Source organism: Pseudophryne corroboree, chromosome 1, assembly GCF_028390025.1.
Source record: "Pseudophryne corroboree isolate aPseCor3 chromosome 1, aPseCor3.hap2, whole genome shotgun sequence".
In the NCBI taxonomy this organism is placed as follows: Eukaryota; Metazoa; Chordata; class Amphibia; order Anura; family Myobatrachidae; genus Pseudophryne; species Pseudophryne corroboree.
The window spans coordinates 612,415,494-612,442,429 of record NC_086444.1 but is presented as its reverse complement, the minus strand read 5'-3'; the positions used below and the strand labels follow the sequence as shown (position 1 = coordinate 612,442,429).

Sequence of the window (26,936 nt, the reverse complement as noted above, 5' to 3'; positions counted from 1 at the left end):
CTACATGGAGAAGAGGACCGACCCTTGTGTGAACATAAGGTAAGTATGTGTATATGGAGGTGTGGATGTATGCATTAAAGTTATACTTTCAAGGTGTGTGTCTTGTGTTTTTATTGGGGTATTTTTTTAGTAGTAGTACTACAGGTACCAGCGGGCCCGGTTTTCCTCCGCATGCTGGTACTTGTGGTTCTCCAAGTACCAGCTTGCCGGGGAGGCTTGCTGGGACTTGTAGTACTGCTACTAAAAACAATATTCAATTTTTTACAAAACGGCTATCAGCCTCCCATCCGCAGCCCTTGGATGGGGGGGGACAGCCTCGGGCTTCACCCCTGGTCCTTGGGTGGCTGCAGGGGGGGGGACCCCTTGATTGAAGGGGTCCCCACTCCTCCAGGGTACCCCGGCCAGGGGTGACTAGTTGGTTATGTAATGCCAGGGCCGCCGGGACCTATATAAAAGTGTCCCCCGGCTGTGGCATTATGTATCTGGCTAGTGGAGCCCGGTGCTGGTTTCAGAAATACGGGGGACCCCTACGCTCTTTGTCCCCCGTATTTTTGGAACCAGGACCAGGCGCAGAGCCCGGTGCTGGTTGTTTAAATATGGGGGAACCTCTATCATTTCCCCCCCCATATTTTTGCAACCAGGATCGGCTCAAAGAGCCCGAGGCTGGTTTGGCTTAGGAGGGGGGACCCCACACATTTTTTTTTTTATTTTAACACTGTTTTTTTTTTTTAATAAAGGTGCACAATGAAGCCCAGCATGGATCTCTCAGATCCGGCCGAGATTCATTGTATTAAAGTCGGCAGTGTTTTACAAGTCACTCACGTAAAACACTGCCTAAAAAAACGAATGACATCAACATCGGTAAAACCGAAAATGCAGAATACGGCAGCTTAGTAAATTAGTCGTACTAAATTCAAAAAGTTGCATATTTACACTTTCGATGTCATTCGTGATTGAACTTTGACCTCAAACGGGAAAATACGATTTTTAGTAAATATACCCCATAGAGTCTGTTTCTGATCATTTGAGTAAACACATGCACATTTGTGGCTTGCTGGAGGTCATTTTGCAGGGCTCTGGCAGTGCTCCTACTGTTACTCCTTGCACAAAGGCGGAGGTAGCGGTCCTGCTGCTGGGTTTTTACCCTCCTACGACCTCCTCCATGTCTCCTGATGTACTGCCCTGTCTCCTGGTAGCGCCTCCATGCTCTGGACACTACGCTGACAGACACAGCAAACCTTCTTGCCACAGCTCGCATTGATGTGCCATCCTGGATGAGCTGCACCACCTGAGCCACTTGTGTGGGTTGTAGACTCCGTCTCATGCTACCACTAGAGTGAAAGCACCGCCAGCTTTCAAAAGTGATCAAAACATCAGCCAGAAAGCATAGGAGCTGAGATGTGGACTCCTTTATTGGGGGTGTCTTGCTAATTGCCTATAATTTCCACCTGTTGTCTATTTCATTTGCACAACAGCATGTGAAATTGATTGCCAATCAGTGTTGCTTCCTAAGTGGACAGTTTGATTTCACAGAAGTGTGATTGACTTGGAGTTACATTGTGTTGTTTAAGGGTTCCCTTTATTTTTTTGAGCAGTGTACAATGGAAATTGATACAAGACCAGTTACAGACCTCTGTACAGGGTAACATTACAATATGCATAGGAGTGACTTGTCTGGCGCAGTTTCTCTTCATACTCACCCTTTTAACCACTTCATCTCAGACACCATGCTGCTCGGGTGAATCTCAGGAGGAGAAGTCAGCAAAGTCGGAGATGCAGGGAGACACTGAAGATATTGAATGAGACTTTGTAGTGATGATTTAGGAGGCTGTAAAAAAAACACAGATATCAAGCATATATACATGTATGTGTCACTCTAAACATGTATGTGATTTACAAAGTAAAACAAGGACCGAGTGTTTGCTATTGGCCAAATATCCCTCTTTTAAATATTTCCATTGCTTAAAAAACTGATTAACTAGATGTTTTTCTTACATGACATGGCAGCGTCTCAGTGATTGGGAGGTTAGATTCAGATAACAGATTGCTTGGTTCTTCAGACATAGGACTAGTCAGTGGAGAGTTTGTTATAAGAGAAAAGCCTTCGTCTTGCAGGAGGTCTTGTAAAGTCTTTGCCTTGATAATGAAATTTAAATAAAAGTATAAAGTTAATATATTAGCAAAAATATGCATTCTGAGGAAAAGATTCTGAGGTGTGTTGGACAACAGGAGTAGGATGAGTTGATGCAAGTAAGTTCAAACTCAGCATCAGGCTCTGGGCATCACTGTAAGAAACAATATTTGATTTGTGTCTAAGTTAAGTTATCCTACCATGGCCTTTCTCCTCTTCCCACCCCATCCTGTCACCTCCTGCCATCATGGTCTGTCAAATCTTCCCACCCTGGTTGTCAGCATTTCCCACCTTGGCCTGTCACTGTCTCCAACCCTGGTCTGTCTTTTGTCCCCCATTCATTATGTTTTCCCTGCACCATGTTTTACCGATTTTGGGTTAAAATATCCACTGCAGGAGCAGTTCAATAGACAACTGTACTGCAATGGAGGAAATATTAACATGAGTATAATAATAATAGTAATATACTGTACATTAATAGTAATAAATTCCTACCTTCTGATTGCGTCTTTTGAGTTCCAGTACATTTCTTACATAACCTTTTATTTATATTCATCAAATGTACTGCTACCCATGAAACAATGGAATTTGTAAAATCTTATTAGGTGGCGTCAAAAAAAGAACAGATCCATCAAGTTCAACATCATTAATTGTGTTGATCCAGGAAGTAAAACAAAAAAAAAAACCCAGATGGATCATTTAATCGTTTAGCCTCAAAGGAGAAAAACTATTTCCAGATCCAAAAATGGCATAATGTCCTTTTTTAAGACTAGTCCAAGCCTGGTACTCACAATATACCAACAGTGTCTTGCTTACCAATCTTACCAAATATCGCCCCAATGTATTAAGGAGAAACTGCACTCTTTATCTGACAGCAGCCCAACACCCATATGTTTCTATGCTGTCAGATTAACCAAGCTCCGGAATGCTAGGCATTCCTAAATTTGGACCCCGCACCTAATGCCATCTGAAGATGGTGTCAGCCCATTTTAGCCTAGTGCTACACTTTGCAAAAAATTACTGGTGGCAATGGCCACTTCGAATGTGTAGTCAGTAGATAACGCGCACACAGGAGCCTCGGCACTAGAGTGAACACATCGCATAAAAGGCTCCTTTTCGGAGCCCCTGTCCTTGCGTGTACTATTTAATACATCTGGGCGCTATAAGTGCATCCTGCAATGCAATTTTTGGTCACTAATATCACATCCAGATCGCATTGCAAATGGGATCATTGATAAATGGGCCCCTTATACTGGATGAAGTACCTTTCTTTGTAGCACCTCCTTTTCCTGCATGAAGACCTTGAGTGTGGTTCTTGACTTATCCAGTTTCCTGTCTGTGAGACTTAATTTGACCCTCAGTACTGCATTAGTTTCCTGGTAATGTCTGATTTCTGCCTGTAATAAGCCCGGATCTTCAATTGAAAACTGATTGGGGAACTCCTGTATCTGAAAAAAATGCATGTATGATTGCACTGTATATGACAAGATCTGCACTGGGTAAATACATCTACAATATAGATGATATGTAGAAGATGACACATAATGGCTGTCCTGACAAAGCATTTAACTGCCATAGGATACTAGAGTCTACCCTTATATCCAAACCCTGTCAGTTATATGTCTATACTGATAATAATAAGAATTTACTTACCGATAATTCTATTTCTCGTAGTCCGTAGTGGATGCTGGGGACTCCGTCAGGACCATGGGGAATAGCGGCTCCGCAGGAGACAGGGCACAAAAGTAAAAGCTTTAGGATCAGGTGGTGTGCACTGGCTCCTCCCCCTATGACCCTCCTCCAAGCCTCAGTTAGGATACTGTGCCCGGACGAGCGTACACAATAAGGAAGGATTTTGAATCCCGGGTAAGACTCATACCAGCCACACCAATCACACTGTACAACTTGTGATCTGAACCCAGTTAACAGCATGATAACAGCGGAGCCTCTGAAAAGATGGCTCACAACAATAATAACCCGATTTTTGTAACAATAACTATGTACAAGTATTGCAGACAATCCGCACTTGGGATGGGCGCCCAGCATCCACTACGGACTACGAGAAATAGAATTATCGGTAAGTAAATTCTTATTTTCTCTGACGTCCTAAGTGGATGCTGGGGACTCCGTCAGGACCATGGGGATTATACCAAAGCTCCCAAACGGGCGGGAGAGTGCGGATGACTCTGCAGCACCGAATGAGAGAACTCCAGGTCCTCCTCAGCCAGGGTGTGCCCCTGACCAAGTAGCAGCTCGGCAAAGTTGTAAAGCCGAGACCCCTCGGGCAGCCGCCCAAGATGAGCCCACCTTCCTTGTGGAATGGGCATTTACCTATTTTGGCTGTGGCAGTGCTGCCACAGAATGTGCAAGCTGAATTGTACTACACATCCAACTAGCAATCGTCTGCTTAGAAGCAAGAGCACCCAGATTTTTGGGTGCCTACAGGATAACAGCAAGTCAGTTTTCCTGACTCCAGCCGTCCTGGAAACCTATATTTTCAGGGCCCTGACAACATCTAGCAACTTGGAGTCCTCCAAGTCCCTAGTAGCCGCAGGTACCACAATAAACTGGTGCAGGTGAAACGCTGACACCACCTTAGGGAGAAACTGGGGACGAGTCCGCAACTCTGCCCCGTCCGAATGGACAATCAGATATGGGCTTTGTGAGACAAAGCCGCCAATTCTGACACTCGCCTGGCCGAGGCCAGGGCCAACAGCATGGTCACTTTTCATGTGAGATATTTCAAATCCACAGATTTGAGCGGTTTAAACCAATGTGATTTGAGGAATCCCAGAACTACGTTGAGATCCCACAGTGCCACTGGAGGCACAAAAGGGGGTTGTATATGCAGTACTCCCTTGACAAACTTCTGGACTTCAGGAACTGAAGCCAATTCTTTCTGGAAGAAAATTGACAGGGCCGAAATTTGAACCTTAATGGACCCCAATTTAAGGCCCATAGACACTCCTGTTTTCAGGAAATGCAGGAATCGACCGAGTTGAAATTTCTTCGTGGGGCCTTCCTGGCCTCACACCACGCAACATATTTTCGCCACATGTGGTGATAATGTTGTGCGGTCACCTCCTTCCTGGCTTTGACCAGGGTAGGAATGACCTCTTCCGGAATGCCTTTTTCCCTTAGGATCCGGCGTTCCACCGCCATGCCGTCAAACGCAGCCGCGGTAAGTCTTGGAAACAGACATGGTACTTGCTGAAGCAAGTCCCTTCTTAGCGGCAGAGGCCATGAGTCCTCTGTGAGCATTTCTTGAAGTTCCGGGTACCAAGTCCTTCTTGGCCAATCCGGAGCCACGAGTATAGTTCTTACTCCTCTACGTCTTATAATTCTCAGTACCTTGGGTATGAGAAGCAGAGGAGGGAACACATACACCGACTGGTACACCCACGGTGTTACCAGAACGTCCACAGCTATTGCCTGAGGGTCTCTTGACCTGGCGCAATACCTGTCCAGTTTTTTGTTCAGGCGGGACGCCATCATGTCCACCTTTGGTCTTTCCCAACGGTTCACAATCATGTGGAAGACTTCCCGATGAAGTCCCCACTCTCCCGGGTGGAGGTCGTGCCTGCTGAGGAAGTTTGCTTCCCAGTTGTCCACTCCCGGAATGAACACTGCTGACAGTGCTATCACATGATTTTCCGCCCAGCGAAGAATCCTTGCAGTTTCTGCCATTGCCCTCCTGCTTCTTGTGCCGCCCTGTCTGTTTACGTGGGCGACTGCCGTGATGTTGTCCCACTGGATCAATACCGGCTGACCTTGAAGCAGAGGTCTTGCTAAGCTTAGAGCATTGTAAATTGTCCTTAGCTCCAGTATATTTATGTGGAGAGAAGTCTCCAGACTTGATCACACTCCCTGGAAATTTTTTTCCTGTGTGACTGCTCCCCAGCCTCTCAGGCTGGCATCCGTGGTTACCAGGACCCAGTCCTGAATGCCGAATCTGCGGCCCTTTAGTAGATGAGCACTCTGCAGCCACCGCAGAAGAAACACCCTTGTCCTTGGAGACAGGGTTATCCGCTGATGCATCTGAAGATGCGATCCGGACCATTTTTCCAACAGATCCCACTGAAAAGTTCTTGCGTGAAATCTGCCGAATGGAATCGCTTCGTAAGAAGCTACCATTTTTCCCAGGACCCTTGTGCAATGATGCACTGACACTTTTCCTGGTTTTAGGAGGTTCCTGACTAGCTCGGATAACTCCCTGGCTTTCTTCTCCGGGAGAAACACCCTTTTCTGGACTGTGTCCAGAATCATCCCTAGGAACAGCAGACGTGTCGTCGGAAACAGCTGCGATTTTGGAATATTTAGAATCCACCCGTGCTGTCGTAGAACTACTTGAGATAGTGCTACTCCGACCTCCAACTGTTCTCTGGACCTTGCCCTTATCAGGCGATCGTCCATTTTCTTTGAAGAAGAATCATCATTTCGGCCATTACCTTGGTAAAGACCCGGGGTGCCGTGGACAATCCAAACGACAGCGTCTGAAACTGATAGTGACAGTTCTGTACCACGAACCTGAGGTACCCTTGGTGAGAAGGGCAAATTGGGACATGGAGGTAAGCATCCCTGATGTCCAGGGACACCATATAGTCCCCTTCTTCCTGGTTCGCTATCACTGCTCTGAGTGACTCCATCTTGATTTGAACCTTTGTATGTAAGTGTTCAAATATTTCAGATTTAGAATAGGTCTCACCGAGCCGTCTGGCTTCAGTACCACAATATAGTGTGGAATAATACCCCTTTCCTTGTTGTAGGAGGGGTACTTTGATTATCACCTGCTGGGAATACAGCTTGTGAATTGTTTCCAATACAGCCTCCCTGTCGGAGGGAGACGTTGGTAAAGCAAACTTCAGGAACCTGCGAGGGGGAGACGTCTCGAATTTCCAATCTGTACCCCTGGGATACTACTTGTAGGATCCAGGGGTCCACTTGCGAGTGAGCCCACTGCGTGCTGAAACTCTTGAGACGACCCCCCACCGCACCTGTTTGTACGGCCCCAGCGTCATGCTGAGGACTTGGCAGAAGCGGTGGAGGGCTTCTGTTCCTGGGAATGGGCTGCCTGCTGCAGTCTTCTTCCCTTTCCTCTATCCCTGGGCAGATATGACTGGCCTTTTGCCCGCTTGCCCTTATGGGGACGAAAGGACTGAGGCTGAAAAGACGATGTCTTTTTCTGCTGAGATGTGACTTGGGGTAAAAAAGGTGGATTTTCCAGCTGTTGCCGTGGCCACCAGGTCCGATGGACCGACCCCAAATAACTCCTCCCCTTTATACGGCAATACTTCCATGTGCTGTTTGGAATCTGCATCACCTGACCACTGTCGTGTCCATAAACATCTTCTGGTAGATATGGACATCGCACTTACTCTTGATGCCAGAGTGCAAATATCCCTCTGTGCATCTCGCATATATAGAAATGCATCCTTTAAATGCTCTATAGTCAATAAAATACTGTCCCTGTCAAGGGTATCAATATTTTCAGTCAGGGAATCCGACCAAGCCACCCCAGCGCTGCCCATCCAGGCTGAGGCGATCGCTGGTCGCAGTATAACACCAGTATGTGTGTATATACTTTTTAGGATATTTTCCAGCCTCCTATCAGTTGGCTCCTTGAGGGCGGCCGTATCTGGAGACGGTAACGCCACTTGTTTTGATAAGCGTGTGAGCGCCTTATCCACCCTAAGGGGTGTTTCCCAACGCGCCATAACTTCTGGCGGGAAAGGGTATACCGCCAATAATTTTCTATCGGGGGAAACCCACGCATCATCACACACTTCATTTAATTTATCTGATTCAGGAAAAACTACAGGTAGTTTTTTCACACCCCACATAATACCCTTTTTTGTGGTACTTGTAGTATCAGAAATATGTAACACCTCCTTCATTGCCCTTAACATGTAACGTGTGGCCCTAAAGGAAAATACGTTTGTTTCTTCACCGTCGACACTGGAGTCAGTGTCCCTGTCTGTGTCTGTGTCGTCCGACTGAGGTAAATGGGCGTTTTAAAGCCCCTGACGGTGTTTGAGACGCCTGGACAGGTACTAATTTGTTTGCCGGCCGTCTCATGTCGTCAACCGACCTTGCAGCGTGTTGACATTATCACGTAATTCCCTAAATACGCCATCCATTCCGGTGTCGACTCCCTAGAGAGTGACATCACCATTACAGGCAATTGCTCCGCCTCCTCACCAACATCGTCCTCATACATGTCGACACACACATACCGACACCCAGCACACACACAGGGAATGCTCTGATAGAGGACAGGACCCCACTAGCCCTTTGGGGAGACAGAGGGAGAGTTTGCCAGCACACACCAAAACGCTATAATTATACAGGGACAACCTTTATATAAGTGTTTTCTCCTTATAGCATCTTAATATATAATCATATCGCCAAATAAGTGCCCCCCCTCTCTGTTTTAACCCTGTTTCTGTAGTGCAGTGCAGGGGAGAGCCTGGGAGCCTTCCCACCAGCAGTTCTGTGAGGGAAAATGGCGCTGTGTGCTGAGGAGAATAGGCCCCGTCCCCTTTTTGGCGGGCTTCTTCTCCCGTTTTTCTGACAACCTGGCAGGGGTTAAATACATCCATATAGCCCCAGAGGCTATATGTGATGTATTTTTAGCCAGTATAGGTACTTTCATTGCTGCCCAGGGCGCCCCCCCCCAGCGCCCTGCACCCTCAGTGACCGTTGGTGTGAAGTGTGCTGAGAGCAATGGCGCACAGCTGCAGTGCTGTGCGCTACCTCATGAAGACTGAGAAGTCTTCAGCCGCCGATTTCTGGACCTCTTCTCTCTTCAGCATCTGCAAGGGGGTCGGCGGCGCGGCTCCGGTGACCCATCCAGGCTGTACCTGTGATCGTCCCTCTGGAGCTAGTGTCCAGTAGCCTAAGAAGCCAATCCATCCTGCACGCAGGTGAGTTCACTTCTTCTCCCCTAAGTCCCTCTTTGCAGTGAGCCTGTTGCCAGCAGGACTCACTGAAAATAAAAAACCTAATAAAACTTTTACTCTAAGCAGCTCTTTAGGAGAGCCACCTAGATTGCACCCTTCTCGGTCGGGCACAAAAACCTAACTGAGGCTTGGAGGAGGGTCATAGGGGGAGGAGCCAGTGCACACCACCTGATCCTAAAGCTTTTACTTTTGTGCCCTGTCTCCTGCGGAGCCGCTATTCCCCATGGTCCTGACGGAGTCCCCAGCATCCACTTAGGACGTCAGAGAAATTCTGATTTGGAATACCGGGAAATGCTGAAATAACAGTTTACAACAGTGTAAACCTTCAATGCAAATGTTTTTCTGTGTCATCCGGTGGGATGTAATGGAGTCCGAGATTGCCGAAGGTGCGGGATGCCGCCGATCTCGGTCAGCATCCCACGCCTCCAGGCATCTCGGACTCCATTACATCCCACTGCTGATGTTCTATCTTATTAGCAAGCAGTGGCAAACACAGGAGTTCTAGAGGGGGGTTTCCAAATGCAATACACAATTCCGCTCTGTGGAACATTTGAGCAAGTGTGGGAGTCTTAGGGAGCGGTAGAAGAACCTAGTAACGACAATGGACATTGGTCTTTTTATACACTGGATACTCTATGGAATACAGTATTAATATTTAACACTATAGATGGCCTAGGGTATAGGCTATATCAAACATACTTGCAGCTATTTGCGGCAGCTCTGCTCTGTTCCTTAAACTGCATGATGTGGCGGCAGCTTTAGTGATAGTATTATATACCATTGCTAATGCTGTCATCATTTTAGCCACTTGCCAAGAGGAGGGGGCCCAGAAACACCCCTCTTCCCCCCTTCCCCCTGTGTTTGCCTATGGCACGTGTGCTCAAATTTGAAGGAACAGGCAAACAGCCCTGGATCTTTGTACATATAGCTGCACTCCCCCACCTATGGTAGCCTATCCGTTTGATACATAGATAGTGTCTAGTTAGACAGTCAATAGATAGACACCATATATTAGACAGACATTAGGTCGACAGGGTCAAAAGGTCGACAGGTCAGAAGGTCGACAGGTCAGAAGGTCGACATAAAAAAGATAGACAAATGGTTTTTTTTTTTATGTAACATGTTTTTGGATTATTTCATACTTTCTCTATCCATGTCGGCATAGAGTTGGTTATAAACCTTGTGGCGAGCGCAGCGAGCCACCGTGCCCGAAGCGTGGCGAGCGAAGCGAGCCCCGCGAGGGTATGCCTTTCTACAATTGGGGGTCCCAGATGACAAAAAAAATCCACACAAACCACAAAAATGCAAAAAACATGGTGTCTACCTTTTTCATGTCGATCATTTTCATGTCGACCTTTTGACCCTGTCGACCTTTTGACCTGTCGACCTTTTCCATGTCAACCTTTTGACCCTGTCGACCTAATGTCTGTCTAACATATGGTGTCTATCTATTGACTGTCTAACTAGACACTATCTATCTTTCATACCGGAACCCTATGGTAGCTACACCCTCGTATATAACACATGTAATTGTGACAGGGAAGGTGGCCCCTCTCAGCTCTGCATAGCAGCTGCACTCCCTTCACCTATGGTAGCTATACCCTTGTATATAACACATGTAACTGTGACAGGGAAGGTGGCCCCTCTCAGCTGTGGGTCTCAAAGCAACTGCCGCCGGGCTCCTGCTTTGAAGGGGGGCACTTCTCCTCTGGTTCTGTGTGTTCAACAACATTAATTAATTAAGTTAATTGACAGCAGCCAGTATCTCTTCCGTAGCCGACTTCCCCACTAGTCACTACACCTTACAAATCACACCCTCTTTATTATAGATACACCGGAAGCTATTTGCTCCTATAAAGGAAGCATGAGAATTCTAACTATATGAAGTTATTTCTCTGACAATTACAAGTAACTTCATATAGTTAGAATTCTCATACTTCCTATGCAAGAGCAAATATCTCCATCAGTAAGGTTCATGCTTCCAGTGTAATAGGTTGTGGGTTCTAATCCTGGATATGACACTTGCAAATTAATTGTCAGAGAAATAATCAGCATTGTGAGTGACTGAGCAGATCTATGTAGTGTGTGGCTGGACCCCTACAAAGATCTGCCCAGTTGCAATGGTTTTGTAGTAGCTACATATAGTTAGAATCTGCAGGCTTGTGATAAAGCTGAATATTTATCGTATATAAAACACTTTAAGAGGTCTAAGAACACTATACGCTATCTACGTAAGAAGTACCGTAAGGGTACGCAAATTGTGTAGCGATCGCTCAGCCGTAGTCGAGACGCTCAAGCGTCACGTTCGCTTACGGCCCAGTGATCACAGGCAGGCACGCTATTGGCTGCCGACTAACGTAATGATTCGCTATAGCGTAGCGTACGCTCGGGACCACGAGGAGATCACCAGCGGTGCAGACGCTTACAACGTTTAAACCTTTATATCTATACCTTTAACAGTGAGATACACAGTATACCTTAGTGTAGAGACAGAGTGTAAGTGCAACCTGGTGTAACCTGATTAACTACAAAGCTGCTTGAGCGTCACTGACGCTCAGAGAATACTTAACACTATAAAGAATACACAGATACCTGGGCTTAGGGTCCGAAACCTATTATATGTATTATGACTATTATACTTGCAAAAAGAATCACAGTACAAAGCATACACTACAATATAACATAAACCAACTAACCAGATAACTATACAGAAAATACAATACAATACTATTAAAGGAAAATACGAGAGAAAGAGTAGAGAGAGAGAGAGAGAGAGAGAGAGAGAGAGAGAGATGGATGGCTCACAGTAAGACAATATGATTACGGAGAAAACTTACGCACAAGGGGAACGATCGCATGCGCCTCGATATCCAGCTCCCGATTATCAGCAATGAGAACCGTTGAAGAGAGAGAACTGGATACGGTCGGCCTGCCTATTTATGCCCCACACACAATACAATTCAATGGTCCCTACAATCTCATTGTTCATTGGACATAGGAATTCGGCTTCGCATTATAACAAAAGGTCATAGGTTGATTCATACAGGTGGGCTGTGACTATTTCCAACTGCTCAGGTGGGAGGGAAACTGGGTTTCCCGCCGCATGGGTAATAAAGTGCAAATAAAGTAAATGTTCATAAACTTCTTATGTCCATAACTATTCGCACGAGCGATTGATCTGCTTCAAACCAACACCGGAATATTTCTAATTAAATATTCTTCCGATGGATACTAAACACCACTGTATTACTCCTGTCTGACCCTTCGTATCAAACAAACATTCTATATTAACCAAACTTTCAGAATCTATCAAAGGGACCATGATCTACAAAATACATTATTAGTGAAAATATGTAATGATTGAATCGCACGCTACGATCGCATAAACTCTACCGTAAATACGCATACCATGCGCCTGCGGGTGCCCGCGACTGTGAGTATGCGCACGTACGGGAGAGCGTACGCATGCGCAGCACGGACCTGTGTGAGGTGCAAATATGGTAGTGTGCATAGAGATATTTTTCTGACTTTGACAGTCCACCCTTTGGCAGTCAATAATAACTGCCACTTCCTGAAAACATTTCAAAAGGAGAAAAATATATGTTAGGGGTTAATTCATTTCCATGGTTGGGTAAGGGAGGAGAGAGGAGTAGGTGGGAAGAGGGTATGACCTAGTGAGATAGCAGAAGCATGTGTGTATGAATCCGTGTTTGGGGGGTCATGTATCATCGTGCCGTACGTGTTGTAAATCAAGCTTCGAGGTATTGCGAAGTATACATTTGAATTCCTTCTTATCCCGTGGTACGGGTCTGTGGATGGGCTGTCAAACTTTACCGAGCTCTTTTTCGGATTTTGAACAAAATGGGGAGCACATTTTAGTTGATGATACATGAATGGGGGAATATGTGATTGCTGATATCTGTGCCTGTATTCCCTATACTATGTGTGTCATTACCTGAGGGTTGTAGAAATGAAGAAAAGACATAATTACGGTAAATGCGGTGGTATTCTATGTCAGGTTAATGTACATCTGTCGGTTGAAGTTTTGTTCGGTATCAGTTGAAAGTCGTCTTCTTTGCGCTGTGTTGCCCATTAGGGGTGAGCAAAAAGCTTTGTCAATGCCATTAGATTTACAAAAAATGTTGGGCTAGCGTAAGTTTAAGAATTCTAGGGAAACTGGGGATCCATGGCAAAGTTCATCAAATGTCCATATCTCAAGTGGTCAAAACTCCTTCTTTGGTCTATCCGTTGTCTGTATAGCGTCTCGTCAACTTCCTCGTCCAAGTGGGTCTTTTTATCTTGGAGAAAAACCAGAAAAACAGGTGAAAGAAACGGACCGTAGAAATCGCATTTTCATCACATCATTGTTTCTATCATTGGGTCATAAATCAAATCCAGGTTAATTACAGTTTCCTCACTCCTTAAACTCATTACCTTAGTACGACGATTGCACCTCATTAAAGCCTGACCGCATCTAAATATCAAACCGATCGTTATGATAACACCTAAGATACATAGGAGAAACTTCCCAACATCCATTATGACTCCTTGAGCCCAGTCTCCCAAACCGGAGAACCAATTTCGCGGGTTCAACCATGACACCCAACCAGTCAGCTCATTACCTACAGCAGCAAGAGTGAGATTGTGTTTTCGGCGAAATTCCCACTTCAATTGGAGAATATCGTCCATCTTTTGGTCTATGACCTCGACCGGATCCTCGGTGCTATTCGTGATATACGTGCAACACTTCACGCCGTACTGTGTTGCTAATGTAACACAATATCCGCCTGTCACTGCTATGAGGTAATTAAGAACCATTCTATGCTGCACCAGTTCTGTTTTATAAGCTTGAAGTTCCCTTCCAGTATATCTAAACGTGTCATCATACATTTCAGTGATATTATCTAACAAATTTGCGAGCGCCGATATGTATTTATAATTCAGCACTCCTCTAGCGGTGCGGGTGAAATCTAACGCGATTAAGAATTGAATCCCGGTGGATTCACTTATCAGATCAGAGGCCGGATGCTCTGTCTTCTCTATCAGGTGCCTTTTAACAATGTGCTCGTAATGGGTGTGAGTATAAGGAGCTTGGGCACCACGATGTATATCTTTCATTTTGTCATGTGTTACAGTCATCACTTCAGGCAATACTTTTCCAATATAACACAATCCTTCAGAGTTTGGGGCAAGCCACTTGTACGCCTTTCTCCCGCATATGAAATATGCATCATCGGGGAGAACATATGGGACGGAGAAGGACATAACCATATTACACACCTTCCAGGTGAAATCTCCTAACCCTAATTCTTCCATCTGCTTAATACACGTATCAGGTTGTACGATATGTGCACAGTATCCTGGTGATACTTCTCCAACTCTCGTAATCCTATTTCCTAAGGTGTACCTATACCGGAAAGATTTTCCTCTACTGGCTATGTGGCGTACAAGCTCTGTATCTGTAGGCATTCTATCTGCTCTATGCGAAAAGGTCATGGTGTGGTTACTCCATGACACTTCCCAATTTCCCGGCTTTCTGGGATTGGAGATGTTAAAACATAATAGGGACCTATCCACATGGTATTGGTGGAGCTTCAAACTAGGAGGGCTGGAGATATTAAACCTCCTGTCCACCGGTCTCCCACCATTTAACTCAAGTACCTCCCCTATCGTTAAAGGAAATGGCACTAGCCCTGATTTGCTATGACCTTGAGGTACTTGAGAGCATACCCAACAATCTGTTTTGTTTAACACATTACCCACTAAGCAGTGATAGTCACTCAATGGATGCCGGTCCATATGGATATTAAAACTGGATTGGCATTTCTTAATGCACCCATCTTCAATGACATTGTTACAGAGCCTACAGATACAGTTTTCCTCAGCTAACAATCCGTCACAATTTCTTCTATGGTCAATGCTATCGGATCGTTTTCTGATACTCGCCTTTGCTTGTTGGTTAGGTTGATCTTGGAAAACTACGCCTCCATCTTTATCATCAGAACCCATTCCAGAACCTCTATCGACCTCCACGGTACTCTCGCCGGAACAGACTGCTCTGGTCAACATCATGGTCAACAGGAAAATCCGGATCACAGTCTCTTGGGGCAAGTCCATCTTATAGGAGGAAACGGAGAAGAATGAGAAGGAGGAAAAATAAATTTGAGGGAGAGGGGATGGGAAGTGGAGAAAAACAATAAAAGGGAGTGGGGAGTCGACAACAGCTCTCGGTCTTCAAGGCTCAGGTGCCGCCTCAGTCCTCCTGGAACAGACACTCCAGTGATACAACCTCTACCGTCTGTTCCTTATCACGGGACTTCTCTGGATCAGCAACCTTCTTGCAGTGGGATGAATGGACCCAAGTCTCTCTCTCAGCAACCTTCAATGCCGTAGTGCTAGTCAATAAGACCTGGTATGGTCCTTCCCATCTGTCAATAAGGCAACCTGAGCGTAGAAAATTCCGTATCATTACATAATCCCCAGGTTCAATGTCATGACAATTACTATCAGGTAGATCAGGAATCACCAACTTCAGATTATCATTTTGATTCCTTAACTGTTTACTCATGTTAATCAAGTACTTTACAGTTACTTCATTGTTACATTTCAAATCATCCTGAGGGTTAATCATGACATGCGGTTGTCGACCAAACAAGATTTCAAAAGGGGACAGATTAAGAGGGGACCTGGGAGTGGTTCTGATACTGTACAATACAATGGGTAAAGCTTCTGGCCATGTCAATCCTGTCTCTGCCATCACTTTACTCAATTTATTTTTAATAGTGCTGTTCACTCTTTCGACCTTCGCACTCGCCTGTGGACGGTACGGAGTGTGCAGCTTGCTATCAATTCCCATCAACTTACACATTCCTTGAAAGACATCACCTGTAAAATGGGTACCCCTATCACTTTCGATTATTCTAGGGATACCATATCTACATACAAATTCCTGCACAATTTTCTTAGCAGTAAACATAGCGGTATTTGTAGCCGCAGGAAATGCTTCGACCCAATTTGAGAAAACATCTATACAAACAAGTACATATTTCAAATTTCGACAAGGGGGTAATTGTATAAAGTCAATTTGTATTACCTGGAAAGGGCCGCCGGCAGGTGGGATATGGGATGGTTCTGTAGGTATTGCCTTTCCAATATTCTTTCTCAAACAGGTAAGGCATGACATTGCTCTTTTACTCGCATGAGAGGAGAATCCTGGGGCGCACCAATAGGCTCTTACCAATTTGCACATCCCTTCCTTGCCTAGATGAGTCAGCCCGTGAGCTGCTTCAGCCAGACATGGAAGATATGCTCTGGGGGCCACTGGTTTACCATGTCCATCCGTCCAGAGTCCTGAGGACTCCTGGCCACATCCCTTTGCCTTCCAGACTGCCTTTTCCTGTGTGGAACACAAATTTTGCATTTCACACAACTTCTGTGTGTTAATGGTATTAAATACCATTAATTGTGTGGTGTCTGTCTGTATGGGGGTAGCAGCTGCTAACTTAGCAGCTTCGTCTGCTCGGCTGTTACCAAGTGATACCGGGTCTTGGCTATATGTGTGTGCTTTACATTTGATAACAGCCACTCTGTCGGGTTCCTGTATCGCTGTTAGAAGCCTTTTTATGTGAGCTGCATGCGCTATCGGTGTACCAGCTGCCGTCATGAAATTTCTGAGGCGCCATAGGGCTCCGAAATCATGGACTACCCCGAATGCGTATCTAGAATCGGTGTAGATATTGGCTGACTTACCCTTAGCCAATTCACATGCTCTGGTTAGGGCGGCCAGTTCAGCAACCTGGGCTGAGTGAGGTGGGCCTAGCGGTTCCGCTTCTATGGTGTCTTGGTCATCTACGACTGCGTATCCAGTACACAAGTCTCCCGAGTCTGACTGTCTATGGCAACTACCGTCCGTGTAGAACGTGAGTTCTGCATCTTCCAGTGGGTTGTCACTGATGTCAGGCCTTGCGGTAAAATTTTGGGTCAAATATTCCATACAATCATGTGTATCTTCCTTTGTATTAAATCCTCCTTCCCCATCACTCTCACCTTCCATCCATTGTGCCTGACCAGGCACACCTGGGAGATACGTTGCAGGATTTAATGCACTGCATCTCCTTATGGTGATGTTTACGGGGGCCATTAGTGCCAATTCCCATCTTGTAAATCTCGCTGATGAGACGTGTCTGGTTTGGGCAGAATTCAATAAGGCTGATACTGCATGTGGCGTATGGATTGTGAGGTTGTGGCCTAGCACGACGTCTTCGCTTTTTGTCACTAGCAATGCTATCGCAGCAACGCTTCGCAAGCATGTGGGGAGGGATCGCGCTACCGTGTCTAGCTGAGCGCTGTAGTATGCAACTGGCCTGCTGGCATCACCGTGTTTTTGGGTTAGTACACCTGCCGCGCAACCAGCACTTTCTGTTCCGTATAGTTCAAAGGGTTTCCCATAGTCTGGCATACCTAGTGCTGGTGCCTGCGTTAGGCACTGTTTGAGTCTCTCAAATGCTGTTTCGGACTCGTCTGTATGCGAAATCCTATCAGGTTTGTTTGAGGAGACCATTTCCTGCAAAGGTAACGCCAAAATGGAAAACCCTGGGATCCAATTACGGCAATACCCACACATTCCTAAAAACGTTCTGATCTGTTGCTGGGTTTGTGGCAGAGTCATGTCTCTAATTGCTTGGATTCTATCAGCGGTCAGGTGTCTCAGTCCTTGTGTTAGACAGTGTCCCAAATATTTTACCTTAGTTTGGCATAATTGTAACTTGTCTTTGGACACCTTGTGTCCTGTGTCTGAAAGATGAAACAGGAGCTGTTTCGTATCCTTCAGAGATGCTTCCAGTGAATCTGAACACAGTAATAAATCGTCCACATACTGTATCAATACTGATCCACTGTCTGGTTGGAAAGGCTGTAAACAATCATGCAAAGCCTGAGAAAATATACTTGGACTATCTATGAAACCTTGGGGTAATCGAGTCCACGTGTATTGGACTCCTCTGTATGTAAATGCAAACAAATATTGGCTGTCAGGGTGCAGAGGTACCGAAAAGAAAGCGGAGCAGAGGTCAATAACAGTGAAAAATTTGGCAGTGGGAGGGATTTGCATTAGGATGACAGCTGGATTTGGCACTACGGGGAACTGACTCTCAACTATTTTGTTAATCCCCCTTAGATCCTGCACTAGTCTGTAACCCCTCCCCCCCACTCTTTTTAACAGGGAAGATGGGACTATTGGCAGTGCTGGACGTTCTTACCAGAATGCCCTGTTGTAGCAAGCGCTCTATTACTGGGTAAACTCCTAACTCCACCTCTGGCTTCAGAGGGTACTGTGGGATTTTTGGAGCTATCCTACCATCTTTTACTTGTACAACTACTGGAGCTACGTTTGCCATTAATCCAGTGTCTTGTCCGTCTTTTGTCCAAAGTGACTCTGGTATCTGAGATGTCATCTCTTCTATTTGGGATGGATTCCTATTTGTCATAATGGTATGTGACATTAATTTTGATGGGGAGTCTAACATGTCTCGCACTTCCTGAGCGTGTTTCTCAGGTATGTCCAAGAATACACCTTCAGGAGTACAATAAATGACGCACCCCATTTTACACAGTAAGTCTCTTCCCAGGAGATTAGTTGGTGCCGATGCAGCCAGCAAAAAGGAATGCTTGGTATGCAAAGGCCCTATTGTAATCTCGGCTGGTTTGCTAACAGGGTAGTGCTGGACTACTCCTGTTACTCCCATGGCTGGAATTGTCCTACCAGTGGTTCTCATGCCCACTGTCGAATTTATCACTGACTTGGCCGCCCCTGTGTCTACAAGAAAGTTTAAAGTTTTACCAGCTACATTAATTGCGATCTCGGGTTCATTTCCAAGATTGGCAATTAATTTTACTGGCTGCAGATTACAGGTATGGCCACACCCCTATTGGGTATGGTGACCTCCCTGAATCCCGCTGGCAGCAACTACTTGTGAGGGAGATAGTTGGGAACTACCAGAGGCATGCCAGTCTCTGTTTGGGGGATATCTTTTTGTTTCCCCTGTATGTGGCTCATAACTCCGTTTCTGCGGACCTTGCTCCCAATGTCGTGTGTCGTGTCGTTGTCTAGGGGTTTGGTATGAGTTTCGTGGATTCTTTACTCTACAATCTCGTGCCATGTGTCCCTGTTTGTGACAAGAATAACAAGTAACCATACTTGACTTACCCACAGGATTTGGTGATACAAACAAAGGCTGCCTTGTGGTCAGAGCCTGTATACTTACTGACATTAATTTGTCACCTTGTTGTTCCCTGTGTCTGGTGATGTTTCTATCGTGATCAATAGCAGCCTCTCTCAAAGTAGCCACAGACAGACCTCGCCAACATGGTTGCGTGGTCTGTACCCTAGTCTTCAATGACTCTTTTAAACCATCCATCAGTACCGATACTGCTACTTCCCGATGGTTTGTGTCTGTTTTAATGTCCTCTATGCCTGTGTATTTTGCCATTTCTAATAATGCTCTGTGAAAATACTCTGCAGCGGTCTCTGACTCCTTCTGTTTAATGGAGAATATCTTATTCCATTTAGCTACTGCTGGGAAATACTCTTTTAACTGCAAGTTTATTCTTTTCACATTATCTTGGTTGTACACATCTGTAAGAGGTACATCATGATCTAGTCCGCAATCAGCTAAAAATTGAGTTGCGTCGACATTTGAGGGTAAACATGCTCTCAGCAATATCTGCCAGTCTTTATTGTTGGGCTCTACAGTGTTACCTAAGTCTCTGATGTATTTTTGACTGGCAACTAAATCTTTTCTGGGGTCAGGAAATTCAGACACTATGGTCCTTAATTCCATTCGGGAAAATGGAGTGTACATGGCAATGTTCCTAATGGGAGTGGCTCCTGATGCGTCTGTTTTCCCATTTGGCACTGCTATTACTCTAACAGGTGTAATTCTAACAACCTCATTCTGTGTAGATTCTACAGGCTGTGGTGAAATAGTTTCAGCATAATGCATGGTGCCGTACTTACCAGTTGATACGACCTCACCTATCCCTCCGCTAGGGGCCTTTACTAATCTCGTGGGTGGAGCTGTGCCTACTGTGGTCTCTGCTATGGTGGCTGCTAGAGAGAGCGCTGAAATCGTTGCCGATTCGTCCTCTTGATCACACTCCTGAGGAAAGTTCAAAACAGGGTACAACTTGCACGGGTTAATACTTGCATGGGTTAATGGGTTAACATTATCATTAACATTTACAGTTACTAAGTGATTTTGTGTTACACCTTAGTGCGTCTTTCTCCGCAATCAACTTCTCTCCTGATATCTATGGTGGCGGCGGGGCCGTGGCAATCAGTTTTCTGTTAGAGCCAGATCCCGCCGCCTGAGCCAAACCTCTCTGTATCTCACCTTCCTGTTGCCACAACTGTAAATAATCATAATGCTGGATTCGTCTCTTTGTTGATTTTATGAGACATATCCTCCTCCTTAAATTTTGTAACACTTCTGAGCTGAAGCTCCCTACTCTTGGGAATTTCTCCCCGTCATGTACAGTCATTCTCTCCCATTCATCACATAAAGTTTCTGTGTGACTTCCATATTTCTCACACATTATATACCTGGCCGACCCAATTGGCCGAACCACTGAATCAACCCGAACCGAGGTTGATCGCCCCCTACCTGAACAAGTGGCCCCCATAGTTCGAAAGTGTTGCTTTATTTAGCCAACCCTTTATGCAAAACCAAATGCCAACAATAGGCTGACGGTGGCGGTTTACCGAGTACCCCACTCACTCGCCCACGCCGACCAATACGACCTGATCACACCGATATGGTGCTGGCGTACTCGACCTAGGGCCCCTGCGACCTGAACCTCTATTTACTGGAACCTGCGAGGGTTATCCGAAGAACACTTACTCTTTCCAGTAACTATTGGTTGCTGGATAGTTCCTGAGTGAGCAGCGAACTTCCCTTAAAATAAAAAAATTACACAAATCACGTTAGAGTGTACAGATAGCGTTTGTGACCCCTTTACTCTAATGGTATTAGGTCAGATTACTAACTACTGCACACACTTACGTGCGGTCCAGTCGTTCAGTACACAAACAACTAAGTTTATGTACGGAAAGACCAATGGAATCGAAACTTACGACTGCGAATTCCTTCAGCCAGAGCTTATATGGCCTATATGGGTGTTGCACCAACCCTTTTCGGTGTTGTGCCTGTGAACTGTATAGCGGACTTCCTTGTCGGCTGTACCTGGACCTCCTGGTCTGTTATGACCTCCTGGTCTTGTTACAGTATGACCTCCTGGTCTTGTTACAGTATGACCTCCTGGTCTGCTATACTCTAATGCTCAAAATTGTATATTTAACCAGAGATGCCTCCCTAGCCACCGTGCACGTCACTTACACGCATGTACCTCACGAGTACTCGACTTTTCTTGTGGTTCAACCTTTAAAAATTGTAAAAACACTCACTCATCACATGTACACTTTTGTTTCTATTTCTATTTCTGCGCAGAAATTTTTTTTCAGATCAGGTGTGTTACCAATTAGGAGCAGGATCTGTTAATTAAATTTCGGACACCCAAAAATAGACTTGCGTTATTTCTCGCCTCGCGTTATTTATCGCTTTGCGTTATTTATCGCTTTGCGTTAAAAATCAACTTATCGTGACTTGAGCTACGTGGGCGTAACCGGACGCTCCGTTGCGTAACGTACGCTGCGTGCGTCGGCCTTTGGATTGCGTACGCAAGTCTTTGTTAGAGACACGTATACGCAAAGCAAAGATCCACCGTAACACAATTTATACTTTTATCACTGTAGATGATCCTTGATCATCTACCACACAAACACACTGACTTTCGCCTTATCTCCCAGGCAAAACTGTGTGTTTGTCTATCTTTTAACTATATTATCTTTACTCTTAAACTATGAAATAACGGCAAATCTCTTTTAGCACTTCTATCAACTATAAAAACTGGCAGACAGGAGAGTGATATACGAAAATGAAAAAAGAAAAAGAAATGCAGATATATATATGTGTGCGTGCGTGTGTACGCAAGACAGAAAAATAAACAGTTTTAAAAGACACTAGCGTTTTGTTCTTACCTCCGGTTCCCGGATTCCTTCAGCACTCTTTACCTAAGCGAAGCAGACGCTTATCCTGTCAGCATTACGAGGGATACAACCTCCCGCCCTTTGCTGAGGGATAATGTCTGCTGATCTACCTAGTGCAGATATGTGAAGGACGGGCGAGCCGCCAATTGATAAAGCTGAATATTTATCGTATATAAAACACTTTAAGAGGTCTAAGAACACTATACGCTATCTACGTAAGAAGTACCGTAAGGGTACGCAAATTGTGTAGCGATCGCTCAGCCGTAGTCGAGACGCTCAAGCGTCACGTTCGCTTACGGCCCAGTGATCACAGGCAGGCACGCTATTGGCTGCCGACTAACGTAATGATTCGCTATAGCGTAGCGTACGCTCGGGACCACGAGGAGATCACCAGCGGTGCAGACGCTTACAACGTTTAAACCTTTATATCTATACCTTTAACAGTGAGATACACAGTATACCTTAGTGTAGAGACAGAGTGTAAGTGCAACCTGGTGTAACCTGATTAACTACAAAGCTGCTTGAGCGTCACTGACGCTCAGAGAATACTTAACACTATAAAGAATACACAGATACCTGGGCTTAGGGTCCGAAACCTATTATATGTATTATGACTATTATACTTGCAAAAAGAATCACAGTACAAAGCATACACTACAATATAACATAAACCAACTAACCAGATAACTATACAGAAAATACAATACAATACTATTAAAGGAAAATACGAGAGAAAGAGTAGAGAGAGAGAGAGAGAGAGAGAGAGAGAGAGAGAGATGGATGGCTCACAGTAAGACAATATGATTACGGAGAAAACTTACGCACAAGGGGAACGATCGCATGCGCCTCGATATCCAGCTCCCGATTATCAGCAATGAGAACCGTTGAAGAGAGAGAACTGGATACGGTCGGCCTGCCTATTTATGCCCCACACACAATACAATTCAATGGTCCCTACAATCTCATTGTTCATTGGACATAGGAATTCGGCTTCGCATTATAACAAAAGGTCATAGGTTGATTCATACAGGTGGGCTGTGACTATTTCCAACTGCTCAGGTGGGAGGGAAACTGGGTTTCCCGCCGCATGGGTAATAAAGTGCAAATAAAGTAAATGTTCATAAACTTCTTATGTCCATAACTATTCGCACGAGCGATTGATCTGCTTCAAACCAACACCGGAATATTTCTAATTAAATATTCTTCCGATGGATACTAAACACCACTGTATTACTCCTGTCTGACCCTTCGTATCAAACAAAGAGGGATTCCTCTGTTCATAAACATTCTATATTAACCAAACTTTCAGAATCTATCAAAGGGACCATGATCTACAAAATACATTATTAGTGAAAATATGTAATGATTGAATCGCACGCTACGATCGCATAAACTCTACCGTAAATACGCATACCATGCACCTGCGGGTGCCCGCGACTGTGAGTATGCGCACGTACGGGAGAGCGTACGCATGCGCAGCACGGACCTGTGTGAGGTGCAAATATGGTAGTGTGCATAGAGATATTTTTCTGACTTTGACACTTGCTATATATATATATATATATATATAGGGTAGGGGGGTCACCAATATTTTTCTTGCCTCTGGGAAACTGGGACAAACTTACGCCACTGGCTGCACCTAAGGTAGCTACACCCTTGCATATAACACATGTAACTGTGACAGGGAAGGTGGCCCCTCTCAGCTGTGGGTCCAAAGCAGCTTCACCTATGGTACCTACACCCTGCATATAACAAATGTAATTGTGACAGGGTAGGTGGCCTCTCTCAGCTCTGCATAGCAGCTGCACTCTCTGCACTTATGGTAGCTACGCCCTTGTATATAACACATGTAACTGTGACAGGGAAGGTGGCCCCCCTCAGCTCTGCATAGCAGCTGCACTCCCTGCACCTATGGTAGATACACCCTGTATATAACACATGTAACTGTGACAGGGAAGGTGGCCCCTCTCAGCTCTGGGTCCCATAGCATCTGCACTCCCTGCACCTATGGTAGCTACACCCTGTATATAACACATGTAACTGTGAAAGGGAAAGTGGCCCCTCTCAGCTCTGAGCCCCATAGCATCTGCACTCCCTGCACCTATGGTAGCTACACCCTGTATATAACACGTGTAACTGTGACAGGGAAGGTGGCCCCTCTCAGCTCTGGGCACCTGTAGTCCAGACAGGTGTGTGAGCGGAGACTCTGCAGAAGTGAGCTGTGTGTGCAAAGAGCAGGTTGTGAGGAGGTGAGCTCTAGCTGCATAGAGTTTTACATAGGGAGTTTCCCTGCTGGTTTCCCCGGGTGGGATGGATCTCCCTGGGGGAGAAAGCTCCCTGAATATGGACTGCGTCCAGAGCACTGAAAGTGCTACGACAGTACACTCTGGAGCCATAGCAATAGGCAGCCAGCCAGTGGCAGAAGTGGCCAGTTGTTCCATTAATGCGGACTCCCCCAAACTGCAGGCGGGTGCTCCTCTGAGTGAAGGTGTAACTCAGGGTGGAGTGGCAGCAGCTGTTGCCAGCCTGACTGTTAGTGAAGCGGGGGGGTCCCGGCCTTTGGACCCTGGGGAGAATGTGCCGGCATACCTGGGAGATACAGAGGATGAGGAGATGAAGACGTATGAAAATTACACTATTAAAGAACTGCAGCGTGAAAGCCTGTCTCTGAACAATAAAATTGCAAGTAAAAAGAAGAAACGGAACTCATGCTATAAATAGGAGCGGCCAATTTTGAAAGAAGAGCTTCTTGTGCCAACATCTGCCCTTGAAAGGGTTAAAGCTCAACTGGCAGTGAAGCAGTTACAGGAGAAAAGCAAAGCAAAAAGTGACTTACCTGTTGTTTCCTGTGAGTCTGTGGTTAAAGATAATCAAGAAATGGAGGTCTGTCAATCGGACAGACAAAGTTCTGTTGCGGAGGTACCGGTGGCTGCGGAGACTGGGGCTGGGGAGGCGTCTCCCCAAAATTCAGCAGTGATGCAGGCAGGAAAGGGTGCACAGGATACTGAGGTGGCAGGTGCAGCAGTAATTGCTGCTGAACTTGCTGGGCCGACGCCCCTGCTGTGTGAACCTTCCACTGCTGGTGCAGCAGCTGAAAGTGAAGGTCTGGAAGTGGAGCGTTCTGACTTCCAGCTAAGGATGGATATTATTGGCGTGGAAATCTTGTTGGTGGCAAGGGCAGAAAAGAGCACTGAGGCAGGCACCTCTGGGGCGGCTTTGGATGCAGGTAGGTGTTCGGCACCGAATGGCAAACCAGGGGTTAATGCCGAAGAAGTGCAGTCTCTTTCTTCCACAGGTACAGAACAGCAGCACCAGCGAACAGTACAAGGAATGCCAATTTTGCATAAGAATAAACTGTCATCTGGTGAACAACAGATCATTGAGACTGTATATGGACAGATGCTGGTGCCGGAAAGAGCTCAAGTGGCAGCTCAGTTATTGCATAAGGAGCAAGTAAGATTGAATCAGGGGTCTGGGGAAGGTAATGCAATATCTGTGTCATTGGATGATGTCAATAAGCAGCTAGTCCCAGGTACTATTTTCTATGCTAACATGGTTAATGCTAAGCCAGGTATAAGCGCTAATATTTTCCAAACAAATGTAGGATCAGGTCAGGTGGGGAAGAGGAGAAATTTAATTCAATTTAAATGGCTGGGAAAAGGTGAATCACCTTCCAAAGAAGTTTTCCTGCAAATGATCTTTAGTTTGGGGTTCCATGCAACTGACCTATACGCCTGTATCCATCCAGTAAAAACTGCATATTTCGATCTGAGTTTTATTTCATATCAGGGGCCCCAAGCTTTTTGGATAAAATGGCAGGCGTATAGGTCATCTAAGCCATATGATGCATATAAGGCAGTGCTGGTTACAAAACAGGATAAGGTGAAGGTGAATATTTTGGTGAGGAATGAATCCATTCCTGTGCAAGATATTAATGCAAGATATTAAATACTGGCTAACAAGGTTTTGTGATGTGGAATCAGATTTGATAAAGGTTGGCTTTACCATGGGAGTGTGGGGAGGAGCGTGGGCTGCAGTGGTCAAATTAAGGAATATAGACAGGGGATTTGCACATATTCCTTCTGCTGCCTATATTGGTAGAGATCGTATACAATGTTTTTACCAGGGGCAACCAAGAACATGTTTCCGTTGTGGGGACTTCCGCCACTTAAGTAGCGATTGTACAGTGACTAAATGTACTTTATGTTGTAAACTGGGACATACTTCTAAGGAATGTAATAATGTTACGTGTAATCTGTGCGGGGAGGAGGGTTACCCCTACAGCAGATGCCCCTGGGCAGAACACAATATGGAGGAGGATGTGCCAACTGGAGGAAAGAAAGATGGTCAGAATCAGACATTTCAGTGGGTAGCAGGTAAGGAAGCAGCAGGTCAGGAGGAAAATGAGAAAACTGTGAATAAGGAGGTAACATCTGTTGTGGTAGTGGAAAATCCTACAGTAGTGGATAAAAATGATTCCTTTCAAGAAGTAACGAAAAGTAGTAAGAAAAAGAGAAAGGGGGAGGAAGCACAAGTGAGTTTAAGTAACCGGTTTGACGTTTTTACTTCAGATGAGGAGAATGAAGGGGAAATTGTTAGAAATGGGGGAGAGCCCGTTTTAGTCCCCAAGGTGAACAGACGCAGAGCAAGGAAAGTGGTAGTAAGCCCTAAGGTAGGGGTGGTGCAGGGCAAAAAGAGTAAGGAAAAGAAAAAAAATATTGGAAAAAGAAAGGCAGCGGAAATA

General features: G+C 45.5%; 1 protein-coding gene across 3 annotated transcripts in view; it reads right to left on the bottom strand.

The window, feature by feature from the left end:
* The window catches only part of LOC134902563 (colorectal mutant cancer protein-like), a 202,568-nt gene that overhangs the window by 62,170 nt on the left and 113,462 nt on the right, over positions 1-26,936 (bottom strand). For all 3 annotated transcript variants that reach the window (XM_063914399.1, XM_063914398.1, XM_063914400.1), the window contains 3 exons: positions 3,397-3,579; positions 1,996-2,136; positions 1,701-1,828 (listed from right to left, as the gene is read on the bottom strand). In XM_063914399.1, coding sequence (XP_063770469.1) covers positions 1,701-1,828; positions 1,996-2,136; positions 3,397-3,579 — 452 coding nt within the window. The remainder of the gene's footprint in view (positions 1-1,700; positions 1,829-1,995; positions 2,137-3,396; positions 3,580-26,936) is intronic.